The 16,325-nt window shown below is 32.9% G+C and overlaps 1 protein-coding gene, 1 long non-coding RNA gene and 3 other non-coding genes across 5 annotated transcripts; 3 read left to right on the top strand and 2 right to left on the bottom strand.

Annotated features, from left to right (window-relative positions):
* Nucleotides 1–5,464: 5,464 nt before the first annotated feature.
* On the bottom strand, nt 5,465–7,197 carry LOC112507341. Its single transcript, XR_003068514.1, has 2 exons — nt 6,854–7,197; nt 5,465–6,819 (listed from the first exon to the last, which is right to left on the bottom strand). It is a non-coding gene; the product is annotated as an uncharacterized LOC112507341 (long non-coding RNA).
* On the top strand, nt 5,528–5,618 carry LOC112508338. The gene has a single exon (XR_003068712.1). It is a non-coding gene; the product is annotated as a small nucleolar RNA snoR27 (small nucleolar RNA).
* Nucleotides 5,767–5,857, top strand: LOC112508335. Its single transcript, XR_003068710.1, has one exon. It is a non-coding gene; the product is annotated as a small nucleolar RNA snoR26 (small nucleolar RNA).
* LOC112508337 lies at nt 6,099–6,191 on the top strand. The gene has a single exon (XR_003068711.1). It is a non-coding gene; the product is annotated as a small nucleolar RNA snoR27 (small nucleolar RNA).
* A 1,105-nt stretch (nt 7,198–8,302) lies between the features above and the next one.
* On the bottom strand, nt 8,303–15,078 carry LOC112505721 (U1 small nuclear ribonucleoprotein A-like). Its single transcript, XM_025109669.1, has 5 exons — nt 14,887–15,078; nt 14,543–14,715; nt 9,792–9,885; nt 9,354–9,442; nt 8,303–8,672 (listed from the first exon to the last, which is right to left on the bottom strand). The coding sequence occupies exons 1-5, from the start codon at nt 14,969–14,971 to the stop codon at nt 8,370–8,372; spliced, it is 744 nt and encodes a 247-aa protein (XP_024965437.1). The 5' UTR covers nt 14,972–15,078; the 3' UTR covers nt 8,303–8,369.
* Nucleotides 15,079–16,325: the final 1,247 nt, after the last annotated feature.

Here is a 16,325-nt window from a genome sequence, read left to right as displayed (position 1 = left end):
ATGGGTTAGATGCTTTGTTATAAATTAATTACAACATTAAGAGGTAGTCTTTGAATCTCGCGTCTGGACCCTTTTTTTTTTTTGTAACCATGAGTTTTCGAGGTTAGTTTACGTTACGCCTCTGAAATGTGATAACAACCTTTATTTGATGTATTGAATTCTTAAACATAACTTCAAACGGATAACTGAAGATAAGCCATCATTTTCTCTTTAATACAAGACTTGTATCGTTTTCATTTTGTATTTATTCTCCAGTAGAAGACATACAAGAAGGTCAATTTCCTTTCGTTTTCATTCAATTTCAAATTGATTAAAACATTATTTAGGATGAGTAATGTCTCGTTTTCTTTGTGGAAGATCAAAATTTCATAAAAGATAAGGCTTTCATCAAAATCCATCAGTCATGTAACATCAAGTCATCAGCTACTGAAATTTATTCAATTTAAATCAACACAAAACATGTTGTATACAAAATCATCGTACACACACACACACAGAAGGAACATATTTACTATCATATGCATTTTAGAATTGTCCGATTCTCTACAAAAAATACCAATTATAAATATCTGAAAAAATATCGTGATCTAACACTAAAACCCAACTTCAAATTATACAAAACCTTGTAAGATTTTACAGTTCTTGAAAAAATTTCAAAACTATGCAGTTTATATCATTTATAATTACAAGATCTTATCAAAACCTTGTATGATTTTACCATCGAGTTTTGTAGCAAAACATAAACCGAAGACTTCTCAACTACAATCTCCTTAATCGTATTACAGGGCAAGGAAGTGGACAGAGTAACCAAGTCATGCAACGGCAAGCTAGTCAACAACCCATGCAGCGAATATATTGTGCCCAACAGCTAAAAAACGTCCTATTAGTGATTGTTCTCATGTTCTTGATCCAGCTTTTTCACATGTGAATTGTGTTGTATCCTTTTTAAGATAAGATGATCATTGCTACCATTCATGTTTAATGAATATTAATAAATAAAAATATTAAAGCATATTTGGTAATTGACAAATACGATTTTAAACTATTTAACTTTTTTGGCTAAAATATTTCTCCGAACTATTAAGGGAAATATTCAAAAAAGTACTATTTTCTGTGTGTTCACCAAAAAAATAAACAAGATAACTTTCCAAGATAAAAGAATAAATTTGATTTTAAAGAAGGTATTTTAAGAAAAATACCGATTCAGATAAATCAGTAATTTTGTATGAATTAACATCATTTCATATGTCAGTAAAGACTCGAACCAATTGTTTTTAAACTATAAATTGGATTTTTAAGCATCATCTGTAAGAATTTTTGGTCATTATCAGACTCACATTTTTATAAATTGCCTTCATATTTAATAGTATATGATACATATACTTGGTCATACTTTCATTTACGAATTTCATAATATTTTTTAATCGTATTTTCAAAGAAACTTTGAAACACAACACTCGTTAAATTATATATTTAAATCACTTGTAATATTACTTAATAATTTTCTTTATCACTGATAAACGATTTATTCGAGTATGTGTAGGGATAAATTACAATCCTATGAATAATGAAACAATAAAAGAATAAAATATGGTTGAAAGGTTTAGATCATTTCGTTTCGTTACTGCTACTATTACAACCATATTATTCTTTTTCCTTGCATGTCTTTTTGTTGTTAGTAACTACCATGATCCTATTTTGTGAGATGTCAGGTGGCGTGCGTAGTTGCGACTAGACGACGACAATTTCCAAGGCATGACTTGTGACGACAAATCTGTGTATCATATATATATATATATATATATATAATTATATAGACATATATACGTTTCAACTGCTACTTAATGAATCAACTATATTAAACAATTTAAATTAAACTATAAAATAAAAAGATAATAAAAATTAATATTGTATTATAAAAACGCGGATTAAACCATGGCGTGTCACATAATGTGGCATAAGACAAGCGTCATGACTAATGATGGATGCATTGGCAAGTATTTTTTTAGTTTTCACCAAAACATGGACCTTTGTGTGATGGTGGGCCAGGAGTATAATTTATTAGGTTCGGTCCAAATTTAAAAACCTTGTAATTATCTCCTTTATGTATAGAAATTTTCCTCCGTTCTCATTAAAACCTCATAAACCCCAACTCAAATCCTAGAAGAGGGGCTTGACGAATCCAATTGCTTCTAGTTGCAGGAGTTCCATCGTAGGAGTGTCGACAGTCACAACCATCGCGTTAATCAATGGCTCGATTTATCTCCAATACTGAACTTCCCTCATCGTTCCTAGTTGATCAATGCCATATAACAGGTAGGTGATTTCATATTAAGAATATTTTTTAATATGATTTCCCATTTACTTTGTTTCTATGTTTTGCGATTGTAGTCCAAGCGTTAGGTTTCTTATTTGATTATACTTTTTGGAATAGTTTGTACTAGAGTGGATACGTAGCTGTACTGCAGGACGGTGGCGCGTCGGGAATGATGAAGGGGAGTGGTGTTATAATTATGAAGAAAGAAGGTGAAGAATCAATGAAATCCACTCGTTGAGTTATTGATCCCTTAATTGGTTACTACAAGCGATAAGGCTAAAGAAACAAGTTGATCCAACAGAGCTTTTTCAGCTGTTTTTAAGCAAAAAACCGTCAAAACTAAACATTTCTTTGATCCAAAATTGGTTTATCGTCAAAATGTTCAATTATATCATTTTAACATACGAAATATAATTGCATGAATATGATATATAAGATTCAGAAGTATAAAATTGATTATATTTATTCTTAATGGATTGTTTTCATTGTCTTATTTTGTAGTTTTTTCATTTGTCTGTTGTAATACCAACTTTTAACTCGTAACATTGGTTACGGGTTTGAATCCTCTTACGACCACTAAAAGTTTTTCTGATTGTTAACTGCTAGATTATCAAGACGACCTAGATTGAAAACCTATTTGTTGTATCATTTATCTTATAATGTTTTTCTTGAATTTTAATCCGTTGATTTTTGCTCATAATTTTAACTACAAACTCATCTTATATCTACATATAATAATTATATATGAACTTTACGATCTTCCACGCTTTCATACCTCGGGCTTGATCCAGATTGGCATAACCACGCCATTGCAATTCAATCCGCAACCACATTGTGCAAAACCTCGAAATCCTGAATCGGTGGGAAATTTAAGAAAACAATTCCAACGGAAAATCCCATTTTGAAGAACCGTCGACTAGTATTGTCTTTAAAACTTCTTAAATTTTAATTAAGTATAAATTATTAATGCATTACAAAATCTTTTAACGTTTTATAAATATCTCCGTTTTACTGATTTCTAAATGTCAATGATCGAGTCTAAAAAAATATCATTAAAGCGATTAAATTTAAAAAATTAAATTTTCAATTTTCAATTAAATTTTACATTATAATACAAGAATATTTATAGTAAAAATAAAAATTCAACGGTTGAACAAAATACATCAAGTGACTATGATACTATGATAGGAGTTGTGACCGTATGAGGCTTAAAGCACGGCTCATATTTATTTAAAGGCCCATCAAAAATAAGCCACAGCAGGCCTATGGCATTTGTAGCCCACTTAATTGCACATATCCTAGATCTTTATTGATTTTTCATTAAGTTATGTATAGATAAAACTGTTTGTATAAATTAATCTGTCTGTATATATTGAAAAATTTATTGGGAAGAGTTTTTTCATTGATGGAGGAATGTGTTTTTTAATTGGGAATGACAAGTTTGGAAAAAAAAACTTGACTTTCTGTATTAAGCCCCCCTCTTTAAAATGTTACTGAACAAGACACTTTTTATATCATTAAGTCACTATCAAACAACCATTTATAGTTGATCAAATAAAGTGTGAATCTCATTAAGCTTATTAAACTCGTAACTTATAAAAATTGGTTACATATATTCTTTTAATAAAAAAAAAAGAAACCGGCTAGGAGGGATTTTAAGTAAAAAAACCTAATTAAACTTTACCTTTTGGCAAACCATACGTCATTCAAATCCCTCGTTGTCTCATCATTATCCGCTCCCTATCACCGTCGTTGGCCTCTGCCGTCCATCTCCCTCTTTTTTCAATTCTCCATATTCTCTTATATATCTATACATACTCCATTAAATTATTGTAAAAAATGGATAATCTAAAGAAAAAACGGATCAAAGAGAGGGAGATTGAGGATAAGGGTTAACAACGGTGATAGGTGGTATAAAGAATGGACAACGCCGCGATGACAAGGAGTGGCATGGAGAGCGATGTCATTTTGTGCGAAGGGTTTGAGTGGCGTTGGATTTACGAACAATATAATTGATTTATATACTTTTTACTTCAAAAAATTCATAGTTAGCTACATGTAACTTTTTATTTATTAAATGGATAGAGATAATCAAATTTAAAGTTTGATGATTTATTTATACTATATTATAAAGCATTTGACAAAACTTTTAAAATTCATCTTTTATGTACAAAAAATTGTTTATTGATGTATATTACTTAAAATTCAAGATTACAAGTAGATTGTGCATAAATACAACTTATTAAAGCTTCATATTTGAATTTGTGTAACTAATTGTGGATAAACACAATTAAATACATGATAAACATCTCATTTTAAATATAAAAATTCTAAAATATAATTAGGATAAGTATGGAGTTATAATAGAATACTTAATTATTATTTTTATAAAAAAATAGGTTCTTAACCAAAAATAAAAAACTTCGTTAATAAACTTAAATTAAATTATAATAAAAAATTGAATTAAAGAAATTACAGAAAAAAAACCATAACTTCTAAATAATTAATTTGATAATAATATTGATATATATTTTTAAATGATATCTTCAAATTTGTATTTTATGCAAAAATAAAAACAATGTCGCTTTCTTAAACCACATAACATTGTATTATAACATAGATAGAGACAAATAATAAAACGAAACATTAAAATCGAGATGTATCTCATTGCATTGTATAAGTACTCTTCTATTTTATTCAAAAAATATTCAAAGACATAACCTTTAAAAAAGAAAGTTTAATACGTTTTTATTGAAAAAAAAAAAGGTTAGAGACTTCATCATTCTAAGTAGAAATATTCTGAATTTTTTCCTTATTAATTTGGTAATTTTAGTACCACAAATATATGGACCAAATATGGGCTTCACATACACTAGGAATAAATGGGCCAAATATGGGCTTCACATACACTAGGAATAAATGGGCCAAATATGGGCTTCACATACACTAGGAATAAATGGGCCAAATATGGGCTTCAGCCGTCCAACAGGGATGTGTCATATTTACATACACTAACAGGTTCTCAAGTTGTGATCATAAACCCTAGTTTCACCATCCCTTCCACTGCACACGCCTGTTCTGGTGCTACTGCTATAAGTATATGTCATTACACCCTCTTGTTCTTCGAACCATGGCTATATGAGCTACTTTTTTTTTGCTTATTTATTGGTTGTTACAGAATTTGTAAGTGTTTATAGTGTTGTGAATCTGGTGATCGATGATGTTTTTGAAGAAACTGCGTTATCTATCTGTAAATTCCTTGACGGAAACTGATGATAATATGATCTTCCTGAGATCTGATTTCTGATCTATAACGAATCCAGCACACAGTAAGCTGATTACTCGTTTGCTACCCAAGTTCAGTAGTGTATGCTTGTTATTATTGATTTTTAATGGTTTTATGATTCTGTTTTCTTGATAAACATGAAATTGATGGTGTGGTATTGGATTTAGCATCGATGATGATACTTTTAACTTCGTTATCCTTGCACTTTGATTCATAATGAAGAGAACCATGGGGAAAGTAATTCTGAGATGCTCAATCCTTTTTCCGTTTCCATTTTCACAAACTTATGAAAATCGTTTTTTTTTAAGTTAATTTGTATAAAGTTCAAATCTCCTTGAATTGTTTAGTATTAGGGTTCTTAATCCTCATGGTGCTTCCGCTATAAGCATACGGTGTAATGTCATTCTAAAACTGAAATTGTTCTTTTCCTTAAGATATCATGCAGATATGAGTTACATTTTTTTGTTTCCTTTTAGTTTATTACGGAATTGAAACGGCGGATCGATGATGTATTTGAAGAAACTGCGTTATCTATCTGCAATTTCCTGACCGGAAACTGATGATAATATTATCTTCCTGAGATCCGATTTCAAATTAATTCCGAATCCGGCTAACGGTAAGCTGATAGCCGTTTGATTACTTGAGTAACATCCATTACAGTTGTGTGATGTGGTGATGGTACTTTCAACTTTGTTATCCTTGCACTTCGATTCATAACGAAGAAAACCATGGGGTAAGGAATTCTGAGATGCCTCATTCCCGTTTCATTTTTTCCCCCAGTCATTAATTCAAACAAAAATTTCTGTAAATTGTTTTTTTATATGATTTTGAATTGCAACTACTGGTTTATATCTCCTAAACCTTGATCTACACTATTTGTTCCATTTTTTTAAATGAAAAGTGAGGGTTGTTCTGGTTTCTTATCTTTCATTCTCCAGTATCTGTTGCTTGCTTAATGGATTACCAAAACAACAGGCTGGGAATAACACCATACTGATTAAGATTACTAGGTTTCTTCAAAACCACATTTTGTTCTTCCAAAATCATCTTTCATCAAATGAAATTTTTTTCCGCTAGCACCAAGCCTTCAAAGATTAACAGCTGTCTTTTGGTTTGAGCTTTGAGTTCTTGAGTTCAAAAGTGTCTGGAGGTCTCGGTTTCAATTCCAAGTAGGGATAAAACCTCTCTCAGTTTCAATTCCAAGTAGGGATAAAACCTCTCTCAGTTTCAATTCCAAGTAGGGATAAAACCTCTTGTGGCCATGGAGCTTGAGTTCAAAAGTGTCTGGAGGTCTCAGTTTCAATTCCAAGTAGGGATAAAACCTCTTGTGGCCGTGGAGGTTTAAATGCATCACTCCGAGCTACTCGTGCTATAAGTGGTCGTTTTGGGATTAGTCGGTTTGAATAGTGGTTTGGATATCTATGTTAATTTAAAAGATTTGTGATGGTCAGCTACGCTATAATTTGTTTGTTTTTGTTTAGAATTATTATCAATCAGAATAATACTTTTACGACTACATACATATCTATTAACAACTATAGTTTTGCTTTTTGGTTGCCAGTAAAATTGAGATGTTGGATATTATTGGTTGCTAGTAATTCTACTAATCAGTGTAGTTGTAGTAAGATACTGTTTAAATAATACAAAGTACTCGATTCTCTCGTAAAGCCAGATTTTCTTTTTAGATTAAAACTGGTCTGATACTAGACCTAAAATTTGTTTGTTTGTAGAACTGAATTTATGCTAAAATCTTAGAAATGATGAAATAATTCGAATAGACATGGCTTGCTTTGCCAACTTGATGATCAAGGAATGAATTTTGTAACAAGACTGATATAAAGGCAAAAATAGTAAAAAAAGGTTCAGCCGTTCGGCTATCTAAAACTGACTGGATGAGTCATCCAAAAGAACCAACATCGATGTTTAATAATGGCCTATGTAAGAGAACAACCTTTTTTCCATTTGATCGTAAGCAGGAAAATGACTTCATACGAAAACGTTACATTTTCTCTATTAACTACTAGTTTTTGTTTGGAAATATTCTTTCATAAAAGGGAAGATACATGTTTTTGATTGGAAGTGACGATTTAGAAATTTTTTGGTCCTGTATAATTTTCAAAAATGACCCAAAAATGTTTTCAAACGGTGGCACTATTTGACTATAAAAAAAAAACAATTATGAAAAACATTTGATTATAAGAAACAAATATACGATTATTTTTTTACAATTGGTGACATCATTCTGACTAAAAAAATAACACTAACACAATTCGAACTTAGATCTAGTGTGGAATAAAAGCCTTGTAAACTAACTTTACCAAATAAAACTTATTCTCATTGTAGTTTTAAAATATACACGATGACACACAAAAGATTAATACAGTTGCACCTTTCAGAACCTAAATTTTTTTACCCTTCGATGAAGGAATAATATGATGGCACGTGCCACCCAAACCACCAAAGTAGGTCCGTCCCGGCTAATCAGCCCTTATTAATGCTAACTCGATACAAATTGAAACCATCAAACTATCTTGAAACTCTAAAGTAGCTTGCAGCATTTTGATGTGAATTTTGGTGTTCGCAACATTAAATGTTCTTTAAAGATAAGATTGAAATACCTTAAATTTTGTTAAACCCTTGTAAAAATTTTCAAGTAACTTTGAATTGCTACAACTAAGGAAAAGCAAAAAGGTTACTATTCTAACTTGATAAAGTAAATTTACTACAAAATCAAGTAATTTTACACTTACCAAAGGAAAAGGAGAATTACTTCTTAGCATAGGTGATGTACATAGGGCTATCGGGATTGATCTTAAATCCTTGGAGGCTATGCATCGCAACCGTCGCCTGCATGTCGTCTCCGTACTCGATAAATGCAATCCCCGGTTTCGCTTCCACCATTCTTACTTCCTTGAATCCTTGGTATTGCCTGAACAACATTTGCAACATCATTGATGATGTTTGATGAGGGAGATTTTGGATGAACAATATGTTGTTTGGTGGGGCCGGTGCCTCCGCAATCCCAGATTTACCACCTCCTCCCATGTACGACGACGGTATTTGTGATAACTGCATCAAAAACAAGCTTTTAACGCTCGAATTTTGTGTGTAATATAATCCAATTTTGTTAAGCGAGAGGAGCTTACACTCGAACATAGAAAAAAAATATTCGAGCACAAGCTTGAGCACCAGACCTACATAGATCCATATGGTGGCATGGCCACAACTTCATGGTCCCTAATTACATTTTTGAAGGATGCCACCGTTAGTTTCTGAAACTAAAATTTTGGCATAAGTCTAATGGCTGAGTTGGTAAATGTTGCTCACTTTGTAGGAAAACTCCGGGTTTGAGTTCCACCAATATCAATTTTTTTAGTTTTGAGCTTGAATTCTGGTGTTTTTTACATGTTTCAGAAAAAAAATATATAGCCTTGACTGAAACATGGGTCCCTAAATACTTCAACATGATTATTTTTATAGTCAAGTTGTGCCACCACCTGAAAGTATTTTATAGTTTGCCTCCGTTGCGCATTACTTATAAAAAAGTTATGCGAGCTCGAGTTGATATTATTTTCTTGAGTCAAACTCGAACAACTTGCCAGGCTGCTACTCGCTCGAATCGGTTTGTTAACACTCCCTAGGCCAAACGGTGCCCGAATTACCGGCATAGATCAGCCTCCCAGGAGGTCGAGGGTTCAAATCTCACTAAATGTGTGAGTGTTTATTATATATTTTAAACAGAATGCTTACCGGAGGAGCAGCACCATATGCACCAGCATAAGTAGGATTTACACCAACCGCTGCTTGATTAGCATCATGTTGCCCCTTGCGTTTCTTCCCTATTGCATCACAAAAATATTGCATAATCAGCGATATGAACAATCTAATTAGGGTTTAGGATGACTGATTGACGGTGTTTAGCCAAGGATATTTTGGTCACTGAATGGAAGTATTCATTTGTTCCACATAAGATCGAATATCCTACTTGTACTTTTTTTTTACAATTTATTCGATATTATGAATACTTTTCTGGGATAGAGATTATTCGCCTTGTCTAATAGCCAAATGGTGCTCTTTAACAATGTAAATAAGACCGATAATCTCTAGCCTTAAATTGTGGTGGGATCAGCATAACTAAAATTTGCTACAATAAGACCACACAAAATACCTAAAAGACAAATGTGTTACCTTTGTCGTCATGCCTCTTTCGTCTTTCTCGGGGTACGAAAGTTCCATCTGCTTTTGCTATGATATCTGATTTCGTTTTAGCATATTGTATTCTCTGTCATCAGTAGAACGGAATAATATTAATATAGATCAAAGGAAAACGCAAGTATATCATGTAGCAATTCAGAACCATTGTTTGCTTACATAAACGGATAAAATCACTTTTCTTGTAAAAAACTAGTCCAGTATAATCCCACCCAAAGGCGGGAACTTAGGGGTATGATGTAAGCAAACATGACCTCAACCCCAAAAAGGTATGCGTGAAAGAGAGAAAGTTAGCCCAAAAGGTTTGAAAAGCTAGTTATGAATAAACAACAACATACAAACAGAATCAGGTACATAGAAAACAAGCCCACTATATGTATATCCCACCCGAACTCAAATATGGGGGTATGATGTACACGGACCTGACCCCTACCCGTCTACCCCAAAGGGTAAAGTTGCTGCTATCGTGAAGACCCCCACTTGTGAAAAGTGTGAGAAGGAAAAAGGACTTTGAGGCAAAAAGGCCAGATATGATAGATTTTAGTTATGAATAAAGTCAAACAATAACATATAAAAAAATTAAAAACAGGTACAAGAAAACATAGTTATGGAAAGGAAACTGCACACCCCTAATCTAATCTCCTAGCTATATATAACCAGCATTCCCCTAGTCTATCAAAAAAATCCAGGTCACTTATCTTGTGCATTGTAAAATTAAAATGAGAAAAACTTGTGTCCTTATAACAATGTCAGATATCATGTTTCTTGAATTCTTGAAGATTCGTATAAGATCCGAAAGTGCCAATATAAGGTCATATAATGATCTCGACCAACCCTCCATCGCTCATTCCTATGCTCACATACTGCAGGATCAAGGTCTACCTCCATCTCAAAGAACATGGCAATTGGTTGGCGTCGTGTTTAAGTTGCTTTTTGTGTGATAATTGATTGGACAAATACTACCATATGTCTTGTAATCTAGTTTCAACTTTTTTCCAACATCACCCTTGAGCAAATATGTGAGGAGGCAGGTAAGAAGCATTGAGTAACTTTTTCAGGCACATCCAAATAACTGTCAAAGAAAGTAGAAACTGCAGGTATAATTGTAGATCTTCTGAAAGGTATGCCTCTCTAAGCAGCAAATTAAAATAAATAAAAGACACCACCCTTCAGCATCTGGCGATAAGTTCCCAAAGATTACAAAACAGTTGCATTGTTTTGATGAGAAAGGTGGAGCAGTATTTCCTACGTTGAACCTGATAAGATTGGGAGGCCATTTAACTGATATCAATGTTCATGCAAAAAAAGACTCCATATATTCGCTAGTATATGAGACCAGTGAATACATGGTACTCTGGTAGGTTGATTAATAAAACTCTTTCTTTAATCAAGATTAAAGGCTTAGCCGCCTGACTCACTCTGGATAGAAAGGTTGGAGCTCCGAAGGTTCCTCTCTTCACTCTCCTCGGATGCTGCAATCAAACTAAAGCGCACACTGGAAAAGAAACTACAGAACCCACCAACGCCCATGAAAACCCGGGTTGGTCGGTCCTCCGGTTATCTATTGTTCTGAAGTCCTATACTTATCACAACTTGGTATCGGTTGCATTTTATCAATGAGTAACATTGGAAGGAAACTGAAAAGCTAAAGACATGGGATCATGATGAATGAATTAGCTTAAAACCATGAACAATGTGCTTTCAAGCACATTTCCAAGTCATTTTCTAGCAATCTGATCATTACTTCCAATTGATTTATGATTCCCAAATTCCCCTTGCTATTGTAGGAAAAGGAGCATGAGAATCAGGGAATCTTTGAGATATGAAAGCTCACCAACAAGTAGCAAACATCACCCAACAAAGATTGACTGTCCTTGTGGTGATTTGAGGATCAGTGCCAAATTAAAAAGCTTGCTATGTAGGTATCTACACCAATATTGGACCGACTCTCTAATGTACCTCCAGTCCAATTAAACGTGTTTCCATAATCTTCTTATGTCTGAAGAAATGATTCATCGAAATAACGGGAGGCTCGTGGGATTGACATTAAGGGGAACTGTTGGCACTAAAAATAAAGAAGATTTGACTCAGCGTCTTCTATTCGATACGGGTAGGAGAAGAAAAGTAAAAAATTAATAAACATATATATATATATATATATATACCCTATATAGAGGAGCGATCAAATGAAAACCACTCCAATTTGTAAAAACCGTAAAAACTACTCTCATTCGTCGATTTCATTATTTAATCTTATGAAATTTTTTCATGAAATTGTTTAATCTTGTGAAATTGTTTCATATAATATTTTTTTTTGATAAAGTTGTTTCATATATGGTTATGAAATTGTTTCATATACTACTTAATGAAACTGTTTCATGTATTTTTCTAAAATTAATGAAACTGTTTCATGTATTTCTCTAAAATTAATGAAACTGTTTCATGTATTTCTCTAAAATTAAAATAATGAAGATGATAATATCCATGATTAACATCATTCACAATAAAAATGATTAATCAACCTCTCATAATTACAAAAAAATTAACAAAATGAAAAATTATGATTAGTTGAATGAAGTTTGTACGGTTTGTACAAATTAGGTGGTTTTTATTTGAACGCTCCCCTATATATATATATATATATATAGGGGCCTAATCAAATGAGAACTAATTAGTTTGTGGTAACTGTGAGAACCAATATTAACCACAAATCAATAGATAAATTAGGAATTTTATAATTTTGGCAATTTTGAATTAAAATATTAATGCAAGGATATTTTTGGTATTTTAAAACTTTCCTCCCTCCTCTCTTCTCTCTCCGGCCATCGGCCACCGTCCTCCGGTGATACTACAATGGTATCACAATGCATCATATATGTGCTTGGGTATCACATTGATGTCGTTTGTGTGGTCGATCGAAGATGTAACACAGTGGTATCACTATGCATCTTATATATGATTAGGTATCACAATGTATCTTATATATGATTAGGTATCACAATGTATCTTTTGTTAACAGGGTATCACAATGATATCATAGTGGTATCACCGGAGGCCGGAGAGAGAAGAGAGGAGAGTTTTAAAATACCAAAAATATCCTTGCATTAAGATTTTAATTTAAAATTACCAAATTTATAAATTTCCTAATTTATCTATTGATTTGTGGTTAATATTGGTTCTCACAGTTACCACAAACAACTCAGTTCTCCTTTGAATAGGCCGCTATATATATATATATATATATATATATATATATATATATTGAGAGAGAGAGACATTAAAAAAATAATGAATTTAAAAAATTGTGTTATTTGGCTAGGTGCCACCTTTTGAAGTCAATAAATCATTTTCACGTAATGAATACTTTCCTGAGTTAAATAAAATAACTCTTTAAGTAAGAACATGAGCTCGAAGACATCTAAGATAAGAGATGTGCAATGGTACACTACAAGGCCGACCAACTCTAGTTGGCAACTATATGTCTATCTGTATCTACCCTTTTGTAACAAGCACTCATCAGATATTTCTCAAAACACCAGTCTCATTGTTACGAATTAGACTTAAAATTGATTCAAACTCTAGTATTCTCCCGAAAGAGAAACAGCTGAAGAGCGCTTGATGCCAGAGACTAGAGACTAGATTAAGACAGACATGTTGTTGTTGTATATATAGTCCTCATAGTAAGATTCATAGGGAGCTTTTGTCCCACATATAAAGAATAGATGAATCTTGCATGTATTCGTGAGCTATATATATTAACTTTAGGCATGTCACTCTTCTCGGATTGAAAGAGTGATAAACTCTTCCTTAGTTTATAACCTTAAAGGACTTATATAGTTGTTTAAGAGATCAAGTGAGCTAAGGAGGATTTGGCCTTGTGTGAATTTTACACATATATTAAACGGTCAAAAGAGAGCATTAGCACTTTGTGCGTCTGCGATTTCCCAAAAATCATATTTTTTACGTCCGGCAACAGAGACTGACGTGAGTCCCGCGCGCCTTAGGTCGCTGGAAAACTAGCCCGGCTTTCTGGAATTGATTCATGGAGCCAGTGACTAAAGCGAGTTTCTTAATCCACCAGAAAAGTCACCTAAGTCCCTGTTTGGCGAGTTTATGACTGTTTTTGACAGATTTTTTCAAGTTTTTCTGATTTGGATGAAGTCAAAAGTTAGTTCCTCTTATCCACAATCAGTTGCATACAAAAACCTATATATATGTGTAATCATTTCATCATTTGTACACTCATAATCCTCTTCCTTTTCTTCATTGAAATTCTGCAGAGAATGTTCATAAGGAGATATGTTTTGTTTTTGAACATATCTTCATGATTAGATAATTCCTGGGGATGTATTAGCCTTTAACCCAAATAACCTTGATAGTGGGGGCTAATAATATCCCAAGGATAGTGATCCTTCACGTTCTATTACCCTACTTTCTAACAGTTGTTCCCAACCAGAGTTGATCGGCCTTGCTGTGTACAATTGCACATCTCTTCTCTTATATGTCATCGAACCCATATCGTCGCAAATGTTTGATTATCTGTGGTTCAATTGGATTGGATTACAATAGAAAGTCTATCCAATATCTATGTAGCTAACACAGAAGTAAAAGAATGCAGGAGGCGAACAAGTCCCAATAAAAGGCGTGTTTCCACATCACAAATTCAGTATGGTTTTTAGCTGAAGCATAGGCGTTAAGCACTAAGAATAAAACTGAATTCAACATACCATTGGTTTGTCGTAAAATGGAAAACCCTGCATCTGCTTCAGAGCACTGGTGGCAGACGAAATGTCCTCAAAAACAACCCATGCCTGACCCTTGTGTTTCAGGGTTTTAAACGCAAGTATCTCGATGATTTCACCAAATTGCGAGAACACCGCTTGCAGCGATTTCTTCAATTCTGGAAAGATAATTGCTCATATTTAGGCCATAAAACACAACTCTAAGTCTATAAAGCATGCATATATACTTAATTTACAATCATAAATAGAGAAAAGGGTTTTAGACGAGTGTCAATTACGGCAAACGATTATTCACGAGTCACTGTATATATAAAATGAAGAAGGAATACCGTCGAGCTTGGTTTTCTCGTTGAGATTATTGATGTAAATGGTATTATTCGGTGGAACGTCGCTGCCGACCGCCATCTCCGCCATCTTTCTCGATAGTTCCTATAGAATTCGGTTAGTGTAGAGTAAAGACTGAAGAAGACGTTTCTTCCCCTTCCAACCCAACGTAACTAAGACATGTCCAAATTGGCCAAACCGGACCGACCAGGTTCGATTGGGATCGGGACCGATCTTAGTCGGCTACGAATTTTATAAATTTTCATAGCTGGGACCCGTCGAGATTGGTCATACATAGACATAGGTCTCATTGTTTTAAATGTAGATTATATTTCAAGTTTTCCAAATTCCAATATTTTTATTAGATTTTTTAAAAAATATTAAATTTTTTTTTTCGACCTTCTTTTAAGTTTTTGTAAGTTTTTTAATATTAAAACTTAAAAATCGAAACTATAAAAACATTTATAATATTATTGTATAAAGCTATGTTAAAAATATTTTTAAAGTATATTTGACTGATCTAAATATAAATTTTAAACGGTATGTAAATAAGATGTCAAAAAAATAAAAAATTCAAACACTATTCTTTTTGCATTAATTGAGTTCTGGGGAAAAAAAGAAAAAAAAATTGGAACCAATTTACTAATCGATTATGAATAATCTTAACCGGACCTTGGGTTTTGGATTGAGATTGAGACTCGTTTTTTAACCATAGGAACGATAATAAGGCCCAAACATGAACATTTAATAGTACCTTTGGGCCATTTCTATTGGGCCAATATTGTATTTTAAGTAAGGGGTCGATTACTAAATGTTTACTTAAACGTTTACCAAGTAACATTATCTCATCGGATGAATGTAGTAAGGATCAAGAATCTTACCCAGTAAGAACGAGACATGGATCAAGAGTCTTACCCGATAAGCGAGGGCGACGACTCTTACCAAGGTAAACGCTTACCGGGTAAATTATTGTATACTATGTCGTTTTGGTGGACTAAAATCTTACCCGGTAAGTACATAATAGTGTTAAATTTTACCCGTAAACACTTACCGGATAAGTGTTTGAAAAACGACCCCTAAATATAGTTTACCAAACGCTTACTAAATAGGTGTTTATCTAATCAATTACCTTATCAGATGAATATAAAAAATAACGAGAATCTTACTCAATGTAAGCAATGACAAGGACCGAGAGTCTTATCCGGTAAGTGAAGTTGACGACTTTTACTCTATTAACGCTTATTGGGTAAATTGTTGTGTACAATGTCGTTTTTATAGACTAATATTTTACCAGATAAAGTAAATAATATCTTAATGGTCTTTGATCAGTAGGTGATTAGTTTTTTTATTTAACCAATGACTACTTTCTCGCACTTTATCTAGAGCTTTTAACCGATTAATGACTACTCATTCGAAATTTAGGATCATATTATATAAATTTTTA

The sequence above is a fragment of the Cynara cardunculus genome, assembly GCF_001531365.2.
Source record: "Cynara cardunculus var. scolymus isolate 2C chromosome LG 2, CcrdV1, whole genome shotgun sequence".
Lineage (NCBI taxonomy): Eukaryota > Viridiplantae > Streptophyta > Magnoliopsida > Asterales > Asteraceae > Cynara > Cynara cardunculus.
The sequence above is the reverse complement of the archived record's forward strand: the minus strand, read 5'-3'. Positions and strand labels throughout refer to the sequence as shown.

What these genes read in the sequence shown, in the direction of transcription:
- LOC112505721 (XM_025109669.1), bottom strand. Translation starts at nt 14,971, where the DNA reads ATGGCGGAGATGGCGGTCGGCAGCGACGTTCCACCGAATAATACCATT. An exon ending in CATTTTACGACAAACCAATG is followed by an intron (nt 9,886 to 14,542) that starts GTATGTTGAATT and finishes TACTGATGACAG; the next exon opens with AGAATACAATATGCTAAAAC. An exon ending in CATATGGTGCTGCTCCTCCG is followed by an intron (nt 8,673 to 9,353) that starts GTAAGCATTCTG and finishes TTTTTGATGCAG; the next exon opens with TTATCACAAATACCGTCGTC.